A 9,943-nucleotide genomic window follows, 5' to 3' on the forward strand; every position below is an offset into this window, starting at 1 on the left:
AGTTGAATTTAATGAGTAAATCATCTTGGGGACATAGTGGGGATTGAGAGCAATCTAGCAACATTGTTTTACTGAATAATGAGCGAAAACAAGGACTTAATAATTATTTGTTATTTGACTAAAATACTGCTATTACTTTTGAAGACGCACAATCTTGGTGACAGTGTTGCACTTCCAAGCCAGTAGATGGCGGTATATACCTGCTTGTCGAATGTCAAGCCGAAATTGGAGGAAGCGGAAACCAGCGCAACGTTTTCGGTTTATCGTATTTGTGCCATAACTCCATGCTACTTTGGCCTAGTTTAGAAAAACAAGTTAACATTTAGATTATGACAGCATGTTCTTAAATTTGGCAGATATTGAACGACAATAGATAAAAAGGTATTTTCCCTCTCAGCTAAAGTTCGTTAACCATTTGCAAATGTCTCGTTTATGACATCCTGCGCACTAGCATTTAGCAGAGTTACTACAAACTTCAGCTGATGGTGTAGCAACAGTATTTTAGCAGTAACATATACTGTTGTCACGGCTCAGTTTTTTTTTTACAGCTACCTGATGGGGGTTGAGGAGAATTTATAACTCGTGTGGACATGTATTTGTAAATATAACCAATGAGAGAATCATGATTATTTGTGGTATTTATGATAACATAAAAGGTGATTTGGTTTGAGATCGATTATGCCATGTTGAACAGTTAAGTGTAGAACAATTTAGATGCATGTCTTGGTCCTGGCCAATCAGATTGACTTGCTATGTAAAGTAGAATTTGGATAAAATAAAACGATCATAATATGGTTTGTGTGTTCACAGTAAAACTAATATGTGTGTTCAAAGTAAAACTAATATGTTTATTAATTGAACCATTTACTTTTATAAACCAAGTGATTGATCATTGTGATTTATGTGATTCATAGCTGCACTAGAACATAGCATACATGAAAGTACATTTTAAATGGATAAATGTAGTATCACAATTTGAAGCCTCTGTGGTTATTAGAAACGTCACTCTTCGGTCTAGATAAGATCAGAATAAATGATTGACTTTGCAGGGCAGTGACCTGACAACCAACTGTACTCTTGATGCAAATTCTGCAATCTAGCTTTGCATATTGAGTCCTTGGAATGGGTGGAGCTGACTAAAAAGAGAGAGTCTGTTGAAAATTTGATGACAATGTAAGTAATCCCCCCCCCCCCCCCCCCCCCTAGTGATGGGTGATTTCAAAGATCAGTTTGCCAGACTAAATGCAGTGGAGGTCTACCTGCGAAATGGAACTTACCCAGTGGGCTTATCCACCAATGGTCGATATACATTACATAGGAAATGCAAGAAATTTATCATCAAAGGTATGATTTTGAGGTGTTTATTTATTCATTTATATTTTTTTCAACACAGTAGCCAAATGAAAATCATTCTATAGTGCACTTTCTCCTTGCCTGGCTCCCATACCTTTGAGTACATACCAAATCCTATGACCAGCTATCAATTGTCCTACCATAAAGACATTCATAATATGGCAAGACAACAATAGCTGTCTAAAGCACGTACTGTAGAATGGGGCCAGACAAATACTGTAATCCCCTCATAACAACCAAATAAAAATCTTCTTCTTCTTCTTCTTCTCCTCTCTCAGATGACCTCCTGTTCTACTCTTTCCGGAACCGGCAGCGTAAGGTGGTGAGAAGCCAGAAGGAGGTGAACGAGATTCTGACCCAGTTCCATGACGACAAGGGCCACCCTGGGAAGGCAAGGACCTTCAGGGCCATATCAAAGCACTGCTACTGGTGTGGTATCGTGCCTGATGTGGGCAGGTGGATCAAGAAGTGTGAGACCTGTTCCACCAGGGTACAGGACAGGCCCCTGGGACAGTGGTGGCAGCAGTGCCTGGCCTATGGCTGTGGAAGCACCAGAACACACTGTGAAGAGAGCACAACGTTTCACAGGTCAGGTACCCTGATGTAATCTGTAGTGAAACACATAGGGAGACAATGATAATAATGTTTACAACTTCTATTTTCTTCTATTTTTTAAATCAAATATTGTATTGATTTTTTAACATGAGCAATCCTGCCATATACTGAAACATAGGAAGACGCAGAACATTTAGTCAAACATAGTGAAATATGTTGTCAAATATAAGGAAACAGTGAAATATGAAGTCAGACATAATGAAACGTAGAATAACACAGTGAAACCAGTGGTTGAGGTAGAAATCAGAAGAAGGGCTCATTGTAATGCATGGAACGGAATGCTGCTTCATTCCATCCCATGCATTACAACAACCCTGTCCTCCGATTTCTGCCTCCACTAGCCTCACATTAGCTCAAGAGCTGTTTTCAACAACATTTCTTCTCAACCTCCAGGTTCCCCCATAGCGATCCAAAGAGACTGGAGCTGTGGGTTTGTCTGGCCCAGAGGGACCAATGGTCAGTCCAGGGTCACTCCTGCCTCTGCTCCAAGCACTTCACAGAAGACTGCTTTGAGAGAACGACGGAGGGCAATGTGTTTCTGAAACCGGGCGCTGTGCCGACCGTGGTGGTGTCTCCACCTGCTGAAGAGGTGACTGAACTGGGCTAGGTTGTTTACAGGGGAGGCTGTTAGAGGTAGAAAACAGAGAACCAGCTCATTGTAATGCAGGGAACAGAATGAGGAATGGTAGCAAACAAACAAGTGTGTTTGATACCATTCCTCATTCACGTGTATCATACCATTTCTTATTCCATTTCATGCATTACAATGAGCTGTCCTCCGATTTCTACCTCCACCAGCCTCCCCATGTCAATTACAGCTACTATGCTCTGTGGGTGTCTTATTAGAAATACGAGAAAGGTATTTGGGAAATGTTGATGTCATTTAGATTCTGTAGCTGATCAAAAACACTGATTGCATTTATTATTATTATGAACGAATCAAATCACTGCTTTTTCTGTACGCCTACTTTCAACATACTGAACTTTCTACATAGACAAAAATCAAGTGGGGATCTAGGGACGAAATGTTGTTACTGCCTCAAACATCACATTCATTCCCAATCACTCTCTTATTCTACTTTTTCTCTCCACAATCTTGTTTCGGCAGCCTCTCTTCCCGTTGGATGGCAATGATGACAGCTCGTTTGAGATCAACACCTTGGAGGACCTGCTGGATGCCTCCAGTGACGCCACCGGCCCAGTAGATCACACAGAACATCAGTACGCCCTGCCCCCGCCCGAGACCAACACCAAGACCTTCCGCAGGGGGAAGCCGGACGCTCGGAAGACCTACAGCATGGAACCCGTGTTCGCCAAGTATGTATGACGCTGTCTATCTGTTGTCTGTACAGTATGTATGACGCTGTCTGTCTGTTGTCTGTACAGTATGTATGATGCTATCTGTTGTCTGTACAGTATGTATGACGCTGTCTGTCTGTTGTTTGTACAGTATGTATGACACTGTCTGTTGTCTGTACAGTATGTCAGTTGTTCATGTACGCCACTGTAGCTCCTAAACTACCTTTTCTGGAGGATGACATTGGAATTCTAGCCAACTCTGTATGGCCTCAAAAAGGAGGATCATTTAAACAGTGTTGCATTTTCAATCCACTTGAAATGGGCAGTTTTAATCTGAATAAAAGCAAAGCTTTCAGCTCCTCAACTAATCGCCTTAGGTAAAGTTGTATTGAATTGTGTGGTGCCATATATATGTATGTGTTGTGTCATACCATGTTGTAGGTATAATGCTGTGGAGAGGTACCTGGTTACAGGGAGGTACAACAACAGCAACAAAGGGAAATGGGGAAACAGAAGAGAAATCAAAAGGTTTGTCATCCAAGGTAAGAGGAACCTTGACATCCCAAATCGACTTTTAGTCCCTAGACACATGGTTTGGATCAGGGGAGGCTGGTGGAGGTAGAAATCGGAGAACAGACTCGTTGTAATGCATGGAATAGAATGAGGAATGGTATCAAACACATGTGTTTGATACCATTTATCATTCCATTCCATGCATTACAATAAGCCTGTTCTCCGATTTCTACCTCCACCAGCCTCCACTGGATTGGATAGATGTTTGCAAGATGGCGAATATTCTACCTGGCCCATGAAAGGACAAGGTGGAGCTGTTTACCATGTTGCTCAAAACTATCCAATCCTCCCAGGTTTACACGTGTCATGAAGGGCCGTAGGGCTGGGAAGTATCCATGTTTACCTTCCATCCTAGATGGCGTCCTGTATAACTGCCAGCGCTCCACGCTTCGCCGCGTCATCAGGAGCCGGGAGGAGGCCAACACCATCCTGAGGGAGTTTCACAACAACCGAGGTCACTACGGGCTGAACAAGTGTCTCAAGGTAACCACGACAACTGCGGTCACTACCGCCTGAACAACTGTCTCAAGGTAACCACGACAACTGTGGCCTTACCCAAGAGGGATGATAAATAATAATAGTGATGTGTATATATTTTGTAATCAGGGAACCCTTGAAAAAGAGACCTTGGTCTCAAAGGGACTTCCTTGAATAAATGAATGATAAATAAATAAATAAATAAAGTTGTACTTGTATGGTAATATAATAAAGTTGGATTGTATTTGTATTGAGGTATAATAACGTTGTGTTTGGATTGTATGGGCAGGGCATCCAGAGCCAGTACTTCTGGGGGACGTCGACCAGAGACGTGACTGATTGGATCATTAACTGTGACCAGTGTGACCGCGGGGAGAGGTCCAGGCCCTTCCAGTGTAGTGTGTACATGTGTAACAACTACTCCGGTCCCGTGGAAAGAGGCCTGGGCTTGACCTTTCACCTGTGAGTGAGTGCAGCGGAGGTGATTTGGAATCACACTCAAACATAGTCAAGGCTAGCTTAATTTGGACTTGCATGATGTGATTAATTCCATTGGCATTAATCATATTTGTGTTTTATGTTGATAGACGGGACTATTTAGAGAGCAATCATAAAATGAGGTTTAGCATCTTAAAAGCAGTGTCTCACTGTGTTGTGTCTCCCCTCAGGTTCCCCATCCACAACCCTGTGTTGCTCAGCCAGTGGTTGAAGAGTCTGGAGCGGCCTCAGTGGCACCCCCGCCCCAGGTCAGTGGTATGCTCCAGCCACTTCCCTGACCACTGCTTCGACCGGACCGGAGATACCATCTCTCTCAAACCAGACGCTGTGCCCAGCCTCTTCCTGTTCCACCCATCTGCACCCTCAATGGTAACCTATAGAATATATAATATAATATTGGAATGGAATGACGAATGGTACCAAACATGTGTGTTTGATACCATTCCTCATTATGTTCCATGCATTACATGGATATTACATGATATTAATGATGATTTTAGATTGTATTTGTATATAGCCACATAGCATAGCGCTGTTGATTTACAGGGAGAAATCTCACAGCTCTTTATATGACTCCTAGTCCCTGACTAAAGACCATGTTCAATAGAGAGAGTCTCCATTTTAAAGCGTTGTTTAGTCCTGGGGTAGGCTTAACCTTTGTCTGGAAACCTGCCCTATAGAGTTGTATAGATATTAGCTATGACAAAGGTTGTGTTGTAGAAGTTATTGACACTGTCATTAACTCACTAACTGCCAAATAATTCCGGAACACTCGACACTTAGAGTGCCAAGTATTATGTGGTATTTAATACTTTGATTGGCTACAAAATGAAGGAGCATCATTTATGCATTTTTGGTAAATAAAGTCACCTGTGGCACTCTATAATGTTTGACAATTTGAGCGACTATTCACTCGGCGCTAAGTGAGTTAAAATATCAATGATGTCATCTGCAGTACGCGCAGGGCCAGGGGCCGCTAGACCCTGAAGGAGGGTCTCATGGACTAAGGACGGCAGCGAAGACACGGGACCAGGCATTCTTCGCCAAATACGATGCAGTGGAGAAGTACATTGTGAAGAGGATCTACCCGCCTGGCTTGACCTTTGTCGAGAAAAACACCATACGAAGATTCTGCAAGAACTTCAGCATTAAAGGTCAGTTCATATCCCTTAGATTCATGTATACAAGCTGTTGTTTTGGTTATGATTCAAATGAGGATCTTTGTCAGAGGAGGTTGGATCTTTGCCGGATCTTTGTCGGAGGCTGGTGGAGGTAGAAATTGGAGGACGGGCTCATTGTAATGCATATAACGGATTGAAGAATGGTACTTATTTGATGCTGTTCCATGCATTACCATGAGCCCTGTCCTCCAATTTCAACCTCCACCAGCCTCCCCTGCAGTACACACACATTCATAACCAAACCATCGCTGAATGGACTATGGTTCCTCTGATTCCAGACGGCTCCCTGCACATCAGTAGGAGAGGCGTGCTCCGTAAGGTCCTGAGAAGCCGGGAGGAGGTGGAGGAGACCCTGGGCTCGTACCATGACCAGCTCAATCACCTGGGGCTGAAGCAGTGCATGAGGCTGCTCAACGAGCGCCTGTTCTGGTCCACAATGACGGCAGACGTGGCCCGCTGGATTCAGAACTGTAGTGTGTGTTCCCAGGAACGGGCCAGCAAGAAGGCCAGGATGGAACCTAGCATAGCTCCAGAATCAAAACCTGAGGAGTCCTCAAGGAACATTACATCAACGCAACCTCTGAGCGGTGATGGTGGTGATGATGATGATGATAATGATGCAGCTGAAGGAGTCATCATTGAATCTGCCATCCACACACTGACTGATTTCACTGTCGAACATGTGGTCCAACCAATGGTTCACAGACTCCCCCTACTGCCCCCTACTACCATCAAACCAATCCACCCACTTCCTAAAACTACCATCAAACTACTGGTCCGCCCACCACCCCAAAGTACTATCAAAGCAATGGTCCATCCACCTCCTCAAACTACCATCACACCAATGGTTCGCCCAGCTCCCCAAACTATCATCAAACTACTGGTCCGCCCAGTGGTCCAGTCCCAAGCACAGCCCAGCAAGAAGGCCAGGATGGAACCCAGCACAGCTCCAAAATCAGAGCCTGTCGAATCCTCAAGGAACACTCTGTGGATGCAACCTCTGAGCGGTGATGATGATGATTATGAGGATGATGATGATGATGGCGCTGCAACTGACAGTGGACGAGTCATCATCAAATCTACCACTAAACCAGCAGTCCGCCCACCGCCCCCAACTAACATCAAACCAATGGTCCAACAGCCTATCATCAAACAGCCTATCATCCAACTGCCTCCTGTCCCAGTCGGCAGAAATGCCCAAGATGGACTGGTTGTGCACCAGTGTGTGTATCTGAAGCAGCAGAATAAAGTCCTGCTGGCTAGTGCCACTGAGCCAGGCCTGCTGCAGGTACAGGACCCAACACTGATCTATATCCAGCATGTCGTAGTTTGGATTGTTGGTTACCATCTGTGTGTGTGTGTGTGTGTGTGTTTGTGTGTATTATTCCAAATCATTATTCCCACCAAACCACCCTCTTGTTCCTCTTTTCTCCAGCTGCAACCAGGGGTTACCAACAACAGTCAACCAGGGGCTACCAACAATGCCCAACCTGTAGCCACCAGCAGGCCCCAGCGGGTTACCAGGAGCCAGTGGGTGGCTAGGCCAAGCATCCAGCCCGTGACTACCAAAATGGTCAGCGGAAACATCAAGATGGTGACCACCAAAACAGATCAGTCGGAGACCATCGAATCTAAGCAGCCTGACGAGTCTCAGAGCCAAGTCATGGTGAGGTATGTGGCTCATGTCCTTGGGAGGACACACACACACACACACACACACACACACACACACACACACACACACACACACACACACACACACACACACACACACATCTGCATTCCATATTGGTAATATGTTGTTGATTGTGACCGTCATCCTCCTCCTGCCTAGAGTAAAGACCCCAGACTCCCCGGTGGTTGATGATGACACAGCCACACCCCAGAGACCTGGCCAGCTACAGGCTAGGACGGTGATACAGCAGTGCTCCCAGGCCAAGCTGAAGGTCAAACCTCCAGGGATGGGGGCTGAGAACTTGGCTGAGGACTGGGTGGAGGTACAGTCGTTGTCGACCGGGGGAGGCTGGTGGAGGTAGAAATCGGAGGACAGGCTCAATGTAATGCATGGAATGGAATGAAGAATGGAAACGTGTGATACCATTCCCGATTCCATTCCATGCATTACAATGAGCCCGTCCTCATACGTATGTATTTGATGATTTCTTAGACACAGATTAAGCCCAAGTCCTAGATCTTAAAATAGTCTTCAGTGGAGAATCTCAGTTAGTAGCACTGAACCTTGATTCCCCCCTCATTGTGTTCTGTTGACAGATTCAGGAAGGAATGGTGATCTACGTGTGTTTCTTCAAAGACGCCACAAAAGACATCATTCCAAAAATGGGTAAGCTGTTGAGCTGTGACACCAGCTGAAACTGTATGTGTTCAAATGTCCTTTACATTGTGATAGATTCACTTTTTCAGTATATGCTGTGTGCTCAATTTGTGACAGTATTCACAAGCAGTTATTAATTGCAATTGTAATTTCACATCTAAACCTAATTTCACATCTAAGCACAACTTACTGTAACAATTTGACTGAGATACCCCAACCCCCCTTATCAATGGAAACTACAGTATTTTATCCAATTAGCATTGAAACCAAACAGGTTTCTGTGACAGAGATCAGTGTAAGAACACCAGTCTACCTCTACTTCCTTCCCTCGTGGACATGTTAATCAACACTAAGCTGTTCTATCCTATTAGACCTGAAACAGCTGCCTGTAGTAGCAGAGATTAGTGTCTGTGACAGGGGAGGCTGGTGGAGGTAGAAATTGGATGATGGTTTGATACCATCCCTCATTCCATTCCATGCATTACAATGAGCCCGTCCTCCGATGTCTACCTCCACCAGCCTCCCCTGATGTGTATGTATAATAACACTAGTGAGTATAATTCCATATCTCCCTAGTGGACACTCTACTCAACACCAAGCTGTTCCGTGACACTGGGATGCAGCAGGCGTCTGTGCTGGAGCTCCCAGGAAGCGTCCTCATCCTCCCCCAGGACACCCTGACAGGAGAGCCCGCCGACAGGAAGAAGATGAAGTACCAGGACATCGCTGAGCGGCGGTGGGGGGCGCAGCTCTACGCCAAGTTTGTCTCAGGCTGTGAGGAGACGCTGGGGGCCTCTAGTAGGTGTGTCAGTGCTGGGTGCACGATCCAACATGGCAGCTATGGTAGGAGACAAGAGATCTGGCTGAACTCCAAAGAACCTTTCACACACCTGGTTGAGTTTTGATGCTAGTTCGGATGTGGATGGTCAAAATATAGGTCAAAGTTGTGTCTGAGTTGTTATTTAAGTTCCAAGACCCACATGGACAGTGTGACATTGTAAAAACAGCAGTTTTGTTAGGTTTTGTTTTTTTTGTACTTTTTACAGAGATTTGCATAATGCAATTTTTGTTATTTGTTATAAAATAAGAGAGACGTTATGAACATGTGAAGGTCGCACAGGAGGAGTTTACAATGTAACAATGAATGTCTGCTACTGTTTGCAGGTGGAGGCAGAAATCGGAGGATGGGCTCATTGTAAAGCATGGAACATTCCTCAACATTCCGTTCCATGCATTACAATGAGGCTGTCCTCTGATTTCTACCTCTACCAGCCTCCCCTGATTGTTTGCTGCTTCCAAACCTCATCTTGACACTACAAACAGAGATGTTTTATATTATATGAAAAAAGCTTTGCTACAACAGGGGGAATGTCAGTTCTAAGTTCTACCAACTTTGTTTATGCCATGCTACCTCAAATACGGTGGCTGAAATGTTTGTATCTTTGTCAAGTGTGTGATATTGTCATTTGTGGTTGTCACATAGTTTGTTGGTTTGAATCAAACTAAATAAAAACAGTGGTTTCCTCACTAAATAAATGATCGTTTTAGTGCAACACAACTGTACCATTTAATCATAATCATCGTGTTCTGTCTTGAATGTCTTTATTGTCGAATG

At 44.5% G+C, this 9,943-nt stretch overlaps 1 protein-coding gene across 3 annotated transcripts; it reads left to right on the forward strand.

The window, feature by feature from the left end:
• The first annotated feature begins 315 nt into the window (after positions 1-315).
• Positions 316-9,848, forward strand: LOC310813885 (uncharacterized protein). 3 transcript variants are annotated; one of them, XM_083683033.1, is made up of 15 exons: positions 316-381; positions 1,207-1,344; positions 1,632-1,941; positions 2,362-2,557; positions 3,077-3,285; positions 3,709-3,809; positions 4,196-4,323; positions 4,607-4,779; positions 4,986-5,184; positions 5,771-5,969; positions 6,275-7,284; positions 7,432-7,667; positions 7,831-7,993; positions 8,268-8,337; positions 8,905-9,848. In XM_083683033.1, exons 2-15 carry the CDS (start codon positions 1,209-1,211, stop codon positions 9,231-9,233), a joined length of 3,459 nt encoding a protein of 1,152 aa, XP_083539159.1. In that variant the 5' UTR covers positions 316-381; positions 1,207-1,208; the 3' UTR covers positions 9,234-9,848. The 3 variants fall into 3 exon arrangements, with proteins under 3 accessions (XP_083539159.1, XP_083539160.1, XP_083539161.1); XM_083683034.1 differs by lacking the exons at positions 8,268-8,337; positions 8,905-9,848 and having other exon boundaries at positions 7,833-7,992; XM_083683035.1 differs by lacking the exons at positions 8,268-8,337; positions 8,905-9,848 and having other exon boundaries at positions 7,432-7,662; positions 7,831-7,992.
• Positions 9,849-9,943: the final 95 nt, after the last annotated feature.

Source organism: Argentina silus (assembly GCF_951799395.1).
Source record: "Argentina silus genome assembly, chromosome: 13".
NCBI classification, from domain to species: domain Eukaryota; kingdom Metazoa; phylum Chordata; class Actinopteri; order Argentiniformes; family Argentinidae; genus Argentina; species Argentina silus.

Bases quoted from the DNA above. Each gene is read 5' to 3' on its own strand.
- LOC310813885 (XM_083683033.1), top strand. From the start codon at position 1,209: ATGGGTGATTTCAAAGATCAGTTTGCCAGACTAAATGCAGTGGAGGTC. The intron at 5,970-6,274 runs GTCAGTTCATAT...CTCTGATTCCAG, and splicing joins CAAGAACTTCAGCATTAAAG to ACGGCTCCCTGCACATCAGT. The intron at 7,994-8,267 runs GTACAGTCGTTG...TTCTGTTGACAG, and splicing joins TGGCTGAGGACTGGGTGGAG to ATTCAGGAAGGAATGGTGAT.